General features: G+C 51.0%; 5 protein-coding genes across 5 annotated transcripts; 2 read left to right on the top strand and 3 right to left on the bottom strand.

Moving 5' to 3' along the window:
* Positions 1–1261: 1261 nt before the first annotated feature.
* On the top strand, positions 1262–4314 carry PFICI_07381 (uncharacterized protein; the record flags this gene model as incomplete). Its single annotated transcript, XM_007835962.1, has 4 exons — positions 1262–1270; positions 1336–1449; positions 1507–2444; positions 2496–4314. 4 exons carry the CDS (start codon positions 1262–1264, stop codon positions 4312–4314), a joined length of 2880 nt encoding a protein of 959 aa, XP_007834153.1.
* A 471-nt stretch (positions 4315–4785) lies between these two features.
* On the bottom strand, positions 4786–5364 carry PFICI_07380 (uncharacterized protein; the record flags this gene model as incomplete). The annotated part of the gene is made up of 1 exon (XM_007835961.1): positions 4786–5364. The coding sequence occupies one exon, from the start codon at positions 5362–5364 to the stop codon at positions 4786–4788; it is 579 nt and encodes a 192-aa protein (XP_007834152.1).
* A 1126-nt stretch (positions 5365–6490) lies between these two features.
* Positions 6491–7777, bottom strand: PFICI_07379 (uncharacterized protein; the record flags this gene model as incomplete). Its single annotated transcript, XM_007835960.1, has 1 exon — positions 6491–7777. The coding sequence occupies one exon, from the start codon at positions 7775–7777 to the stop codon at positions 6491–6493; it is 1287 nt and encodes a 428-aa protein (XP_007834151.1).
* Positions 7778–8960: 1183 nt separating this feature from the next.
* On the bottom strand, positions 8961–10796 carry PFICI_07378 (uncharacterized protein; the record flags this gene model as incomplete). Its single annotated transcript, XM_007835959.1, has 1 exon — positions 8961–10796. One exon carries the CDS (start codon positions 10794–10796, stop codon positions 8961–8963), a length of 1836 nt encoding a protein of 611 aa, XP_007834150.1.
* Positions 10797–14605: 3809 nt separating this feature from the next.
* Positions 14606–16523, top strand: PFICI_07377 (uncharacterized protein; the record flags this gene model as incomplete). Its single annotated transcript, XM_007835958.1, has 4 exons — positions 14606–14719; positions 14788–15884; positions 15957–16381; positions 16453–16523. The coding sequence occupies 4 exons, from the start codon at positions 14606–14608 to the stop codon at positions 16521–16523; spliced, it is 1707 nt and encodes a 568-aa protein (XP_007834149.1).
* Positions 16524–16870: the final 347 nt, after the last annotated feature.

Raw genomic sequence — 16870 nt, 5'->3', positions numbered from 1 at the left:
ACCATAAACCCACGCTGATAATGGTTTCCACCCACATGTGTATATTACGGATCCTTGGAACTATTCGAATTTCCTTGCGTTCTGGGCTTGGAGAGTCAGGTAATGACTGACTCAAGCTCACTCTTCAGCAATCGTCGTTATGCTGCTCCGGCTCGTGGCCCGGATTATTTCATGAAACACAAGCAATATGTCAAGTGTTCGGGGCCGAGAACTTGCAGATCATTGTGATATTGAAAAGAAACAAGTTGCACTGATCATCGTGCGTTTGTACCTTGACGTAAAAAAAGGACATATCAAGCCACTGAACTCTGCCAAGGTAGGAAACTGAAGGCCTCGGACATTGTTGCTAGCAAATCTAAAGTACCCAGTCATCGTAACCAAGGCGACGTTATCTTAGAATTTGGCAGTATCAGTAGGGCTGCCCTAGACACATTGCACTTCACCAAGGTCAGTTGCAAAGAATTCCATCAACTTAATTTATTCGACGTCAGCAATGTAGTGTTAGATCGCTATATTCTTGAAACCGAAATATGTGGGTGTTCCTAGGTTGAAAACAGGCTATGATGTATACGAAGGAGCAGAAAATCGTATGAGGGGACCATGAGATGGTCCGGGCCAAAATATATGGATCGCTACATAGTATTTAGGGACTGGGCAATTTCCAGATACGTGGAGAGTCCTCGAAAGTACCTAGGTTGCCTATGTAGTAGTCGGATATATTGCTGGCAGTTGTACTAATGATGGAGTCTAGACAAGTAGATGAAGTCCATGAATTGCCACAGAAATGCAATACGCAAGTGACAATATGAACATGTATAAATGCATTAGGCATAAGTCTGAGTGATGTCAGAAAAAAATGTTCCTATTTATATACCACATTCCTAGGTAGGGGGTTCCAGAATCCACGACCCCTGGACTAGAGCCAGAGGTCTAGTACACAGTAGAGGCGACTCCAGAGGGGTTTCTTGCCAATTGGGGGCGGGCTGTCGGCAGTTTAGACCGAGCCACAGGCACTGGCAAAGCTGCCAAATCCAATGCCACCACCAAAGTTTCCAAGGGGCCATTGCGCGCTAGTGGCCCGCTGTGTCTGTCTGCATTGGGTTTGACAGGGGGCCCGGCTAATCAATCTAGGACGGCATGGGGACGGACTGGACCTCAGACAGCTGATTTCAATGCGAAATGGACCTTGACACGCTTCGGTTCTGAGCAGCGTCTGTCTGTCTTTTCAACAACTATCACAAGCAATGACGCCGTCGCCGTCATGGACTTTGTAAGTAGCACTGGCAATCAGAAGACGCGCTCATACGTGCCAAATACTCACTCTCTACTACTTAGTGGTCGCGGCTCATAGCACATACCCCCTTGGCCTCGGCCACCTCTAGCAAGGACGCTGCTAGGGATCCGGTACGAAGGAGACAACGTTTCGAAAAAGAGTACAGCCAGCTGTTGGTGAGGACAGATGCCGGACACTAACTGGGAGCCATGTCGTGCTAATACCAACCCAAGCATATATGGAGGAATACGTCAAACATTGCTCGAGACGTCGACGCTGCCGAAAACCTAGAAATCCGCCTTCAGGAGCTCTCCAATATCCTCGCCGACGAGTCTCGTCGACCCCTCCCACATCCGTGCATTACCTTCTCGGCCGTCAAACAGATTTACGTTCCCATTGCCAAGATAGCGACCACCTCGTACAATGAATGGATTATCAAGGAGGCCGTCACCTTTTTCGCAACCCTGATTGAGAGTGAAGAGGAGGCTTTCGTCGAGAATGAGGCCTTCTCTGCTAGCTTGACCAACCTTCTGATCCGTATCACGGGCGCCAACAGCATTCGTCTGGGCGCAGAGACAGAAGTGAGAGTGGTCGAGATAGCCTTCAATATTACTACAAAGATCCGCTTGGAGCCGCATATATTGCCAGCATGGTTCAAATCGCATCAACACGAGTCGGGCCAGGACGGTAAACCCAAGGATGAAAGAGAGAAATTTGCTGGAAAGACACAGAAGCAGGACTTCCCTCTCTTTTACCTTCTCATGGACTACATTCACCACGAGGGCAAAGTGGGGGATTTCGCCCGCACCGGTCTGCTATACATTATCGAGTCGGCCTCCAACTCAGCCGAGCTGGAACAGTGGATAGTGGAGAGTGATCTTTCTACGCTGATGGCAACTGGTCTGGGCGCGCTCTACAGTCAACTGAGCCGCAAGCTGGTGATTGATCACCCCCCACAGGACCTACCGCCAGTTCTGGCCTTGTCAGACTACCAGCACCCGTCCTCGACCTTTGAGATTGTCAGCTCCTGTTCGCCCGACTTCAAGCTACATCTCGATACTTTTCTGGCCCATCTTCTATTTTGGCAAGATGTGCTCAACCACTGTAGATCAACCGAGGTCAAGTCGACGCTCCTCGAACATTTCCAGGTCATTTTCCTGCAGCAGTTATTGTAAGTGCCTGTAAATGTCTTTCATGAATGACCGTGACTCACAAGATCCAGATACCCGTCATTGTTAGAGTCGTCAGACGTTGATGGTGGCTCTTCAGTCGCTGTCTTGACATATCTGAGGCGCATCTTGGAAGCCCTTGACCATCCCGACATGATCAATCTCATCCTTCACTACCTTCTGGCTTTGCCTGATGCCGAAATGCCCAAACCATCAAAACCAGAAGCGGCAATCAGTGCTGCCCGCAAGCGAAAGTCCATGGATCTTGCAACCATGATGGCTGCCTCTAAAATTGCATCAGAGTACACCCCGCTGCTCTTCAATTTGGTGGATCTTATCCAGTCGTGTCTAAAGTCCAAGAACCAGCAAACGGTTTGCGTCACGCTGCAATTGCTTGCGGTCATCCTTAAGAGGCATCACCGATACGCAATCATTACTCTATTGCATACCGAAGGTGTTCATGGAAGTAGTAGTCAACGAACTCGCGGAGCTCACGAGCAAGAGGTCGAGTTCTTGACCGTGCTCGCTGGCTCGGTCGGTGGCCAGGACAACTTTGACGAGATCTACGATAACATTGTTAAAGATACAATGACGAGACTAGAGGCTCACCCCTGCTCTCTCAGATTAGTAGCACCAAAAGTGTCAATCAACAATCACAAGCTCCCTGCCATTCCCGATAGCTTGCCAGGCGCCCCTCGAGATGTTCCGCATCATTCATTGAGTCCCGAGGACCCGCTACTGAATTCCTTGCTGGATCTATTGGAAACATTCTTTGTCAATCCAGTGGAAACAAACTTGTCCCTCACTGAGACAATTGTTGACATGGCTGTCTGCGGTTACATAACCATGGAAGGATGGCTGCTACGTTCTCCGCAGAGATACTCATTCGGCGAGGATGACGAACTCCTCCCCGAACCGACTCTTGACCCTTCTTCGGACTCCTTTACTGAGGCGCAAAAACTGAAGGCCATTGAAAGATGCCGTCGAAGGCCGTTGTGGCAAGCCTCGAGTCTTCCTCGCGTCCTGAACATTCTTGAGGATTTGGCAGACCAGGTTGCTTCTTTCAAGGGCTCTATCCCTCGATTCGAAGAGCTGTTGCAGCAGCGACGGGAAGCCTTCCAGACTGCGGACACCATTGTGCAAAACCCATTGCCGGTGCGACCAGCAACAGCCACCGCTACACCCGTCAGTGAGCGTTCAAGCTTTGATAAATCATCGAGACCCACTTCTCCAGCACGCCCCGGTGGATTGGAAAGCTTTGCGCAGCGTCTCTTGTCTGAACTAAGCACCCCAACTAGAAGCAGTGGTACTCGTGGCCGCAAGAACAGCCGTGCAACTACAAGTGCCGGTACACCAGGAGGAACGCCATCATCCAGACCTGAACCGCCCAAGCAGTTTCCGATGAATCATCAAAGCCCAACGAGGGGCGGGCTGTCCCGAGAAAACCAGCAACAGGAGACCCCTGGATCCGGTGAGCGACAGGGCCCTGTAGCTAGTCAAGCAGCAGCCTTTGCAGCTGTGGATCAAAGCATTCTCTTGCGCAAGGTCAAACTCCCCGCCAAGGAGTCGGATGTGGTTGAATCAATTCCTCTCGACTTTGGCAAGAAGCCTGCCGCTGCGGAGGAATCAGCGGAAACATCAGTCGACGAGGAAGGCCATGAATCAACCCCCAAGGTTGAAGAACAACAGGGAGATAACGACGCTGCGGATCCGACTCAGACACCGAGTGAAACAGCCACACCTGACGGGGAGAAGGCTGCCTCCGTATCACATGTTCTCACAAACACCATCATCTTTCAGGCATTCCTCCTCGAGCTCGCGGCATTGGTACAAGTCAGGGCTGGTATGTTCAGCGAAGTTCGTTTCATTTGATAGATTGTCTCCCTCAATGCTGCTTCCTGTTGCTATTGTCTCTCGAACCAGGACTTGCATGAATACCCTTGGCAGCGGTTTCGTTTATACGGATTTCATCTCTCGTCGTTTTAAAGCATTGCTGGTGAATCACACATGGCGCTGGAGGGTTATGTCGTTGTGTCATTCTGTGACGGGGAAAGAATGGCTATTTGTATGTTACCTTGTTCGATTATGGTACCAATATGAACATGTGCATACACATTTTGGATTGACCAATGACCTGATGACTCAAAAGCCGAGATACTATTTTGAAAGATGTTCAATTGTCATTCCATCCCGAGCTAGCGTTATGCTCAAGGAATGATCTACTTAATGCCCACAAACACCGAACACCTATGATGAATTGCCTTCAAAGTACATGTAACAAAGAGTACCGTCAAAAAGCCAAATAAACGCCAAAAGGCAGATATTACAAAATACTTGTCCGTTTTAGTTGAATCCAACGATTCCCTCGGCAATCCTCACGCCTCGACCGTTTCCGGAATCCCTCCACACGGAAACCTTGCGACCAATGATGCCCACGCCGCCGACGCCAATTTCGAGCGGCCCCTCGAGGCGGAGCTCGGTGGAGCGGGCGGTCCGGACCAAGGACGGACACGCCGCGGAAAGGTCCAGCCGGTGAAGGAGCAGCATCTGCTCGTACTGATCCTCATCTTGCTCGTCCTCGGACTCGGACTCTGGGGTTGTGCTCCTCCTCGTCGTCCTCAGGTCGCCCGTGCTGTGGATACCAATGACGCAGCCGTCGAGGGGGTGTTTCTCTGTGGCATCATCGTAGTCTTCTTCTTTGAGCAAAGACGGCGTATAGGTAATATGTGTTGCCATGTTTGACGGCGTTGATAGTGAGGAGGAGGAAGAAGAAGATGACGAGGTGGCTGGCAACCCGTGAAAGACCATGTGGCCTGACAGGGCTCGTAGACGTGATGATGGTGACGAACAAGTTGGCGCGTTGAGGACGGCGAGGGCGCCGCCTAGGGGTTGTGAGGGGCGAGGTGATTGGATGCCGCACATTGTGATACGATTGATATCTCTTTCTTTTTCTTTTTCTTTTCTTGGAGAGGTGGTTTTCAGGATGAAAACGCTCAATAAAAGTGAGTGTTGAGCGTCGAGCAAATAGCTAGTTGCAGTATTCAGGGAAGTATATGAGCGCTTGGCAGTTTGTAGATATATCATATACAAAGGTCGTTGTGAATCTGCAATGGAAGTGAATATAAACTGAGAAAACTATTCGAGCCATTGTACCCGTGGCCGGTTTTATACCAGACCTAGCCATCTGGAATATCTGCTCAAAACGCCTAGATCGACAAGTGTATCATTATCCAATTTTGAGACCCTGAATCAGTTAAACAGGTGCACGTGAATCGTGTCATTTTCTGCCATTATTTCTGCCCATTGTTTCATACGGCAACAAAAAAGACTCGAACATGGGGGAAAATTAGTGGACAAGGCACTGCGCTCAGTCTGACCAATCATGTCCTTGTTCCTGTCCATTTTGAGCAAGTTTGCGGGGGTTGAGAGAGTTTGCGAGGTACGAGTCGGTGGTCTAGAAATTACATACCCTCGCCACCATCATATACGGACACGACAATGGGTTAGAACATTGAGCAAGAAAATTGAGAAATAGGGACCTTGTACCGACAAGAAAATCAAGAGAATATACATGTACATAGACCAATTTTGTTGTTTACGGTACCCCCCCGCCCCCCGGGCGTTACTAAGTGGAAGAGTGTTCAGGGAGCAGCTGGGCCATGCAAGTGGAGAACCTTTACGGCCTAGAATTTTATAGTGCATGCGCTTCTCAAGCATTTCTTTGCTATTGTCTCCTAGGCAAATGATAGTTAAAGTCCTGGCGATGCCAACTGATTAGTAGTTGGACAGTGAAATATCTGATGACAGGAAAGGGGTCTACGAAATGAGACATGATCGATTTTGAGAAATTTGAAATTTTCAAGTCCATTCACTGATAGAGGTCAAAAATGCTAATAATGATGGTGATGTGCGTGTGCTTGAAATATTCATATTCGCTTGACCCAACTGCCAAACATTATCCATTCTGTAAACCCAGCCAGTAAACGCCACGCAATGCAGTATAATATCATGCAGAAAAGGAAAAAGTTTATATCCCATTTCCCCAGTTCTAAAGCCTTCCTTCATCCCAATCCGACCACCGCTTCACAATTTCGTCAACCATTTCAATGCCTTTTCGGGATGCCTCAACCTCGAACCACTCCCTGTGAGACTTGCCACAAGCATCACAGGTACCCTTGTCACTGACCCGAAGTCCGGCTCCGGCAAGCTCGAGGTGAATCAAGCGCTCGACCTTGTGACTATGCGGCATCTTGCGCGGCGTCGAAGGCGCATTGGCCGAAATGTACGGATAGTACCGGATGAGCGAGAGATTATAGCCACACTGTCGCGTCCACTCATTCAGTCGCCGCTGCACGTTGGACGCGCGGCCAATCTTGAGAAGGATGGTCTTGGACGACTTGTCCTTTTGCGTGGCGTACGACTGGAGCACGTCGCTCGTGCGTCTCTGTCGTCCCGGTGAGCGGCTCGGCGGTGCCAGCAAGTCGCGCGCGGCATCGACGGGGGGCGCCTTGGGCTGCGACTCGGGCGTAAGCCAGAATATGTAGATGTATCCGGGCTCATCCTGCTGCGAAATCGGCTTGGCGAGCTCGGCCATGAGCTGCGATGCAGTCTGGGGCGATGCCGAGGGCGGAATCAGCTGGAGGTATTGGGACGTTTGCGAAGCGTCAGACTTGGCGGAGCTGCGCCGAGGGGACTTGCCGCCGGCGCCGGGGCGCGATGTCTGGGCCGAGGACGGCGACAGATATTGGTTGGATGGAGGCTTTGACGAGCCGCCTGCTGCGCTTGGATGGGGCTGAATCGGTCTTGGTTTGGGTCTGGCCGGCAATTCCTCCTCATACGTTGCTATCGTGAAGCAGCAGCAGAACGTCTTTTCCTTCTTCTTGGTCTTTGGTTTCGGCATGGGTGGCTTTTCGACGCTTCCCGGCGCAGCCTGTGAGACCCGTCCACCTGAGGCCATGCCCCCGTTTGCTGGCTTCTTCTTTCTCTTTTGTGCTTCCACGATACCCAATCGGTCGATGAGCGTGTCCAAGCTCTCCCGTTGCTCGAGGATGGGCGTGGTTTCGCGCCCCGGCCCCGGGCTGGACTTGGCAGACAGGCTCGCCTGGTCCTTGTGCTGCCAGCAGTACAAGTCGGGATCGGCAGGGTCATCGACACGGAGGTTCTTCTTTCTCTTTGGAACTTTGGTGCGCGACGCGGCAGGTGAGCCGGACGGGGAGGCACCGAGCGGACGTCGGCACGGACGGCCGTTGGAGGTGATACCTCTACATGTCGACTCTGGGTTGAGAGAGTCGGAGCGACCTAGAAGAGACTCGGGCGTATTTGGTATAAAGGGCATCCTTTGCTAAAGTTGAACAGAGATTTTCCCAAGGGTGCTGCCGAGTATATAGAGTATCGCTATCTGGTTTGAAAACGAGTGTCGGGAGCGAACGTCGACGACAGGAATAGCGAGAGGATGGGTAGTAAAGTAAGTAGTCCTGTCCTTGTGCCTGTGGAGTTCCTCTTTTCCAGGGTCAAGACCAAGAATGCAGGAACAACATGTCGTTATGTACAAGTAATGGGGACGGCATCGTCACAGTTGGGGGGGACTGGAGTCCACACATCCACAGTCAAGGTGAGTCCTTGCTGCGTGTCGGATCGCGAGTTGACTCTCGTACGTCACGCGCCGCCCTGGCGCCCTGCCCGAGTTTGGCTTTATTAGAGGGACCGGGGGGCTGGCTGGCTGGTAAAGGCTGGCCCTGTTGGCCCTGCTGGCCCTGCTGGCCCTGCTGGGCTTTGCTGGGCTTGCTGGGCCGGATAGACGGCGTCGAGGCCAAGTCAGTCAGCCCCAGGCTCCCGCCGCCCAAACCGTTCGCCAGCGCCAAACTCAACCATCTCAGTCAAGGGCTTGTCATTGGTCAGAATCTTTGTGGCTGAGCTCTATCCGACTGTGGCTTGCTCCCTCCAGCCACGAATAGTGCTACACATTTCGCAGGAACGTAGAAGGTACCCAGGTACTCTTTACTAGGTATGTAGGGAGGGAGTATGGAGATTTTACAACACATACAGAACCCCTGAGTTCAAATGTTGTCTCTCCTGATACGTGGATGCATCTCCTATCCGCTCGTGGATCCCAAGAACTATTGCCAAGGGCGCTTATAGTTGACTCTTGTCATCTAGTATCATAACCCTCTCAACATTACCTGATCCACAGTCCTTGCAGCTGTTGCGCCAGCTCATGGATCAGCACTTATGAAATAGTGCCGTCTCGCCAACATGACGGTCCACGTAGGGATCCATTCACAGCTCGAGCAGCATTCTTTCTATCGCATCTATTACACTTGTCACCAATACTTTAGGTGGGATAAAAATTTATTTTATGATGGTAAATTCATCTCTCGTACACATTATTATAGTCTAAACCGTAGTTGGGTATCATGCTCCAATCCTGTAATGCTGACGAAATCAACGCCTAAACTTTTGAGCCAATGGCAACGAATCAACAGACAACTTCTATATGAGACACCTTTTTATACAAACTCCTACACTCTGGATGCCCTCGAGTGCGGTCTGCTGGCCGCTCTTGCAAACGACTCTCTGGTGTTGACCCTGTCGATATCGTAAGGGTTTCCCTCATATGTGGCCTTGCGGTGCAAATGGTTGCTTGAGACACGTGCAAGCGAGGATCTTTTCGAGGCGCGAGTAGCTCCAGTGTGCGTCTGGGTCAATGTGTTTGACGAATCGTCATCCTCTCCATCTTCCGTCTCGGGGGTCTGGGGCTCCTCCTCCATCGCGGCCGCCTCATCCTGCTGGCGCTTGAGCTTCCTCATGAACTCCTCAGATTCGGCAGCAAAGTTGCAGCGCGAGCGAATTGCAGGGCCGTACTTGTAGAAGAGGAAGGGGAAAGGAACACAAGCGAGCGCAAGGAACGCGGGAACGGTTGATGCCCAGTGAATACCGAGGTCGTTGTACATGTACGTCGTGAAGAGCGGGAATGCGGCACCGAACAGGGAACGAAGCACAGCATTGGCAGCCAGAACGGATGCGGCGAAAATGGTGTACGCATCGATGAGGTAGTTGAGAATACCGAGGAAAACCAGGACCATGCCAAATCCGAATGGCACACCGGCAGCGATACTGGCCATCCAGTGAATGGAAGGATAGTTGGTCCAGGCAAACCAAAACAAGCCGATGGGGAGGGCAATAGATCCAATCATGGCAGGGGGAAGACGGGCCTCTGGAGGTGCGTAGCCATCGTTCTTCTGCTCAGTCTTGATGTAACGCTTGTTGTCGGGAATGTTGTAGGCGACAGCAAAGAGCATACCCACCATGATTCCCAAGAAAGCCAGACCGCCGATACCTTGGCTCCAACCACGGTTCTGCTGGTAGACAATGGGGTAGGCGGCAAACAACATGTAGAGGGTTCCATAAATGATGGCCATGTAAATGGACAGCAGAAGCACGATGGGCTCTCTGAAGAGGAGGATCCAGGGTCGCGACAGAGCAGTCTTGAGGGACTGTCCCAAGGTGACTCTTCCGCGGTCGGCATCGATCTGACTGACGTAAACCTTGCCCGTCATCTGGCTCATCTTGGCCGCGCGCTTGCGCAGAAGCACGGGCGAGTAAGTCTCTGGCACGAGGAACGATCCGACGATCCAGAAAAGTCCAGAGAAGGCCGCCAGGAATCCCATCACCCATCTCCATCCAGCACTTTCGCCAAGGAAGCCACCAATGATGGGTCCCAGGACAGGTCCAAGAAAAGGTGCGGCTGCGAAGAGACTGGTGGCCAGTCCACGCTGGGCAGCAGGGAACATGTCGGCAATGACACCACCGGCGTTGGTGAGCGGCGACGATCCGAACGCGCCAGCGAAGAAACGCAGGATGATCAGAGAGTACGAGTTGGTTGCACCTGCGCAGCCGGCGTTGAAGGCCGTCAGGGCAGCATAGGTGATGAAGAACAGGACTTGGCGTCCAAAGATTTCACTAAGAGGCGCCCACAGCAGCGGGCCGACGGCGAAACCGACAACAAACAGCGACACACCCAGGGTCGCCAATTCCTGGCTGATGCCAAACTCCATAATGATCTGTTTGAGACCACCCGTGTATGCGGAAGACACGAGGGCGACAGCGAGAGTTGCCAAGGCAACAATCAGGGTGATGAACCATTTGGTAGATGTCTTGAAGCCCATGGGGTTTCTGGGATCGTGGGGGATCCATTGTACAAGGTATGGGTCCTCGTCGGTTCCGGAACCTGCATATGGGTGGTTGAGTACGGCATCGGTAACACCAGCTTGGTCGAAGACGATTCTCCAGTAGGGAATCTTGTTTGTGTGAGGAGCTTCGATCTTCTCCTTCTCACCAAGGTTGTGGTCCGCCATGGTGAGGGTTTGGCGATCGATGCTGGGGGAAAAGTCGATTCGTATGCGTGCCAAGCAAGTCAGTAGTATCCTATTATGACGACAGCAATGATTGGCACTTTTGGTGTCGTGATAAGAATTTGAGCCAGGCACGATGCAATGCGGCTAAAACTCGTCGTGTTAGAATTCTTGTCTAGATGGCAAGAGAAATGTTTTTTTCCCAAATGCAGATTCCAGGGGGCCTTGGTGTATAATATACCACCACCTTTGATCAGAGACATGCATCGGCGGGACGACGGGGTCAAACTTCTCGAGCGCGGTCCCGTTCGGTATGCACAAAAATCTGCGGCCTAGGTCAGGTAGTCGACTACGTATTTGTAACACGATTAGCGATTCGGCTCGGCTACCGACCCTCCTTGGCCTGTCTGGGCCGCCTGGAATGGACAAGAATGGAGTCGAAATGCCCATAGCGGCGACCCTCCCATACCTCTTCGACGGCCAGAACAGCCAAAAACAGACAAAGGAGCTTCTCATGACGGCTTCCGGGGTTAGGAATTGGACAATGTCGACTCATTGCGCTGCGAAAAGTCCGGCGCCAGCCGTCATAATCCCGGCTCCTGGGCCATTCCGTGTATAACTTATGAAAAACACTACAAACTAGCTCGCACCCTTATCTTTTTAGCAAGGAACTAGCGGTGGCAGCTAAGCAGAGATGCGTGCCGAGGCATCTTCATCCGATGGGGCGCGGTCTCTGCCCAGGCCGAGAATAAATGATTCCTATGGAGAACAGAAGGGAAGAAAAAAAAAAAGTGAAATTCTTGAATCAATAACCTCCGTACTAGGAAGCAAAGTAGACCCACGGGTTTTTCTTCTCTTCTCTTTCTTTTTCCTTACACAAATACCCACCGAAAGAGTTTTTCCCACCACATCACCAAGCATAGGCTTGAGGTTCTGGTCAATTTACTTGATGATTGATCAATCATGGCATCACAACTCTTTCGTCGGCCAAGCTTTCGGCGTTAACAGTCCCGGACTTGCCAGGAAGTCAAGACAGGGGTCACGGCGGCGCGTCCTACACTACCATGGTACATACGCAAGCTTAATAACGCTAGAATGGCACTAGAAATAAGCCACAGATTGAATTGTTAAGCAATATGACGCCCTCCCGGCGGCTGCTTGTCCCAACGGGATTCAGACCACGAGTCCGAAACTCCGTTCCCGTGCTAAAGCCCAGACTGACTCGGCGCGGCGTCTTGCTTAACCTGCGCCTAGTATTGAATCCGACAGCTTGGGACCGATTATTTCTAATGCCTTCATTTGGGGGGGGGAACGCCAGGCAGCTTTGATTAGTGATTACAGAAACGTTGCTTCGAGTTAGTCACAACTGTTCTATTGTTGTTGTGCAGCTCGTCTAGGCTCGCTCGTCGGGCAGCACATGGCCTTTGTTGGCTTACAGATCTGCAACGTCTGTTCGCGCACACGGTTGCCCCGATTTCAGTTTTAGCTAAAACGGCCCAGCGCAGATCACGGGTAGCAGCTTTTACCCGTCCGCCGTGTCGGTATCGGGGTTGCTTGAGCTGTCACCGCCGTTTATTAATAATTCGCAATCCTGTAAAGAAAATCTTACAGTCTGACCTTGGCCCATCCTGTCATCCTGTCTGTCATAAAAACTGTCCTACACAACCACGGCATCATATGACCCCGTCTCGGAGTTGTCTATTTTTGCTCGCTGTTTAACTTTTTCAATCAAAACCACATCTGTTTTTAACTCGAGAGCCGAGTGTAATGTCGAGATTCGTATATCTGCCCCATATGCTGGCAGCCCTCCGGGTCCAAGGTCCACTACCATCGGCATGCCAATATCCGTGAGCAATGCATAACCGCGGAATAAAGCCTCTACAATTTGCCCTAGCGACTAGGTCAGAAAGCTGCTGTGAAGAAAGTTGGGTAGGACTGGCCAATGGACCCAAAGATTCTAGGGAGCTTGTATCAAGTGTTTATCATTTAAAGAGAGTACGTCTGGGTAAGAATCCGCACTTATAACGCATGCATTCTGTTGAAGACGCAATATCGGACCGTCAATTGAGGTTGTTGGCAGATGATCTACAAGCCTAAGGTTAGAAAATTGGTGCTGCTACGAGCTAGTTGGAGAAGCAGTCGTCTTCTGCGAACCTCTGTCCCTTGACCCATTTCACGCCAAGTCCCGTGCTCTCAATGGAATTGAACGACAGATGGACTAAACTTTTGCGGAAATATTTCACTTGCACTTGCGAAGATGGTATTAGCTTGTGTTTGGTGAACGTCATGGACTAGATAAGGTAGCAGTATACGAAATACACTAAATCCGAATAGGGCTGATGGCTGATATGCGATTCGTCGCTGGCATCGATTGGCCTAGCCCGAATCCCGTGCACCTGGGCTAAATGTTGAGGTCATGGATTGAAGGGTTCCCAATCGAGGAGAAGGACATACATGATATAGGAAACACAGAGGTCCATGCACGATTTATTGTGAGTTTGATTTACTATTCATTCTTCTCTCGAGTGCCGTGTTTGCAAGGTTGTAATAAACGCCAAGGCTTGTGCCATAGTCCGTATCTGCAGGTCAAAAGATTGCACAGGCATCCTTAACCTGGTACTACAGTCGAGGCAAGGACAGATAGACACAAAGATTCGAGATAATTAGAGTTGATAACGAGTGTCACGTTGTTCGTGCTACCAATGTGACCTGAGCAGTTAATGATTGGTCTCGGATCATGAGGAACATTCCAAGACTGACTGGCTGCCGCTTTCCGCACATTTCCTTTCGCTCCAAGTCACAAAGTTCCATGTGCGCCTGTACACTGCATGACTTGGCGAGTTGCCCATGTCGACGCCTCATCAAATCGTCTAGGATCACATCATGTGGCGTTTGGAAGAAGGAATGCTGCTAGCTACAGTTTGTAGTTCCTCACAGAAGACTTACCGAGCTTACTTACATAAACCTTACCTACTACCTTGCCTACCCTACATTACCTGCATACCATGTAAGGGTAGGCTCGGTAGTAGTTGTTCAACAAGGGAACATTGGATGCGCGACAAAAGGCAAAAGAGGATTCCACCACCTCAACTTGGTGGGACTGCCCAGAAATGGCCACCAGACTCCTAGGTAGGTATCATCGCGGGGGGCACCTATTTAGGTACCTGATGTATCTTGGAGTGCGGCTTAGCGGCAAAGGACCCCTCCTTGCCTCTAAACCTCCCTCCCCATGTGTCTTCCCGCAGTACAGAAGTAAATCCCCTGGCAGCGGCAAGCCACTGAAGTCTAAAGGCGTTGGAGGACACGGTACTTTTCAAGACCCCGGACCTGCCCAACAGCGATCACCTCATTAGCTTCCACCTTTGACCTTCCGTCTTCTACCTAGCTCCGCCGAGGCTACATCACCTACAGACATGGGATGACCTCAGAGCCCTGTGCCGTGCGCGCCTCTCTAGGCAACCCCCGCGCCCGATCCAAATTGCACGTACCGGCCGCACTCCTTACATTACCAGCCTATTGCCGTGAATACCTTCGCTTCACGGCAAGCAGCAGCGCGGCGCGGAAAAGCTTGGCGTGGAAGGTGTGTTGCATCCGATCTGCAGGCAAGAGAGCGAGTTTGCCCAAACAACGAATCTTTAGCGTCGAGCCGTCTCTCGATTAAAAGGCTGCCCGTTTCTCTGGCTTGATAAGGTACGTCTGTTGCTTGTTGGACGTCGTACTGACCTTGATTCTCCATTGTGTGGCTGGGAGACGAGCCGAGACGAGATTCGGACTGCATCAATATAACCTGACAGCCTCATATCGATATCGCAATGGTTCGTGTCAGCTTCGCGGCGGCGTCCCTCGCCTCGCTCACGCGGTTGGCTCAAGCCGCTCAGCCGTTTCTGGGATCGGGACCCTTGCCCGTCAGCCAACTGCGGCAACAGGTAAGTCAACGCCATCTTGATTTCGCGAGACGGTACATGCGAGAGAGCCGTGGCTGATTCTTTTCCAGGCTGAGCAGCCTGATGACTTTTCCGTAGCTGCAGTTGCGGCATCGTACCCCACCTACAACTTCTCGGTGCCGGTCGACCATTTCCACAATGACTCCAAGTACGAGCCCCATTCAGACGACTTTTATAACATGCGTTATTGGTTCGACGCAAGATACTACAAGCCTGGCGGCCCGGTAATCGTACTGGCTGCTGGCGAGACCTCTGGCGTTGGTCGTCTGCCTTACATCCAGAAGGGAGTGGTTGCTCAGATAGCCAATGCAACCAATGGCATTGGTGTTGTTCTAGAGCATCGATATTATGGAGGAAGTTGGCCCGTCTCGAATCTAAGCACCGAGAGCATGCGCTTTCTCACAACCGACCAAGCACTGGCTGATACTGCTTACTTTGCGCAAAATATTGTATTTCCCGGTCTTGAGGAGTATGATCTCACCTCCAACAGCACCGCTTACTTTGCCTATGGCGGTTCCTATGCGGGAGCATTCGTGGCATTTTTGCGAAAGCTGTATCCCGAAGTCTACTACGGCAGCATTTCTTCATCTGGCGTGACTGAAGCCATCTGGGATTATTGGCAGTACTTTGAAGCTGCCCGCATTTATGGTCCCAAGGCCGGTGTTGAAGCTACTCAGAAGCTTACCAATATCGTTGACAATATCCTGATTGGCAAGAACGGCACTGAATATCCCAAGAAGCTCAAGACACTCTTTGGTCTGGGCAATGTCACAAAGGCTGCGGATTTTGCCAGCGCCATTGCAAATGGTATCTATTCGCTGCAGAGCCTGAACTGGGATCCTACGCAAAGCTCCGACGAGTTTTTCGTGTACAACGCGATTGTCGGCAATGACTCGGTTGTCTACAACAGCACTGAGACTTACAGAGCCACGGTAGAAGAGCTGATTGAGGTTGGCGGTTGGGGTAATGAAACTGATTCGTTGTCCAATCATTTTTTGAACTATGTTGGCTATGTTCGCCGGTCTATTTCGGCCAGTTGTTCAGGCGCAGACCAGGATGAATGCTATGGCACAGATGATCCAGAATTCTATGCTCAGGACGATATCTCACAGACCTGGAGGTCGTGGCCATATCAGTACTGCACAGAGTAAGCCGAACCTTTTTGTCAGGCCAATTTCACAACGCTTGTGAGAATAAACTTGACTAACTCTTGCATTAGGTGGGGTTATCTCCAGACTGGTAGTGGAGCACCAGCTGATATATTACCCTTGATTTCGCGAACCATTGATATCCCATATAGTGCAGCTATCTGTGTCGAAGCCTTTAACATCACAACCCCTGCGGATGTTGAAATTATCAACAAGTATGGAGGCTTCAACTTTAGCTACCCTCGTGTCGCAATCGTTGATGGAGAATGGGACCCTTGGCGTGCAGCTACGCCTCACGCTATCGGTTTGCCTGACAGACCTGACACCATTGAGGAGCCATTCTGGTTAATCCCCCAAGCCGTTCACCATTGGGACGAGAATGGCTTGTTCCCGAATGAGACAACAGCGGAGCTGCCGCCAGAGAGCATCAAGGAGATTCAAGCATACGAAGTCGAGTTCGTCACAGAGTGGTTCAAGGAGTGGCAGGCCGAGAAGAGTACGAACTATAAAACTGGATAAACCCTTTTGAGCACGCAGTTGAGATTTAGTTGATTGAACTAACCATAGGTCTTTTAGGAATCGTCAAGGATCGAGCACAGGAACTGACATATGGCCTCTACAAGCAGTACAATTATTAGAGTACAAATGTTGAATATACACTTCTCTTGAACCCTTGAGCACTCACCGTAGATATCCTGGGGGGGCACATGGCTTTTGCAGCCACTCTGAAAATCCTGAAGGGTCGAACGGGACCGACAGATCCTGGCTTGTGGCTGACAAACAGTGCGACCCGCCGCCCTACGAAAAAGTCGAAAAGGTCGATTGTGTGTAACATGGCCATACGGTCTGACGAGACTGTCTGTAATCCATGCCAAAGCACAAAGATACCCTTTTCTTTCTAGATGTTTCGCATGGTAAAGTTTTCATCCCTGTTGTGCTTCGGCATATTCTCAGCATCTACGGGATCTCAAGTCAGGATACGGAT

Source organism: Pestalotiopsis fici (assembly GCF_000516985.1).
Source record: "Pestalotiopsis fici W106-1 unplaced genomic scaffold PFICI_Scf_5, whole genome shotgun sequence".
Taxonomy (NCBI): Eukaryota; Fungi; Ascomycota; class Sordariomycetes; order Amphisphaeriales; family Sporocadaceae; genus Pestalotiopsis; species Pestalotiopsis fici.
This window is presented reverse-complemented; position numbering and strand designations above follow the sequence as displayed.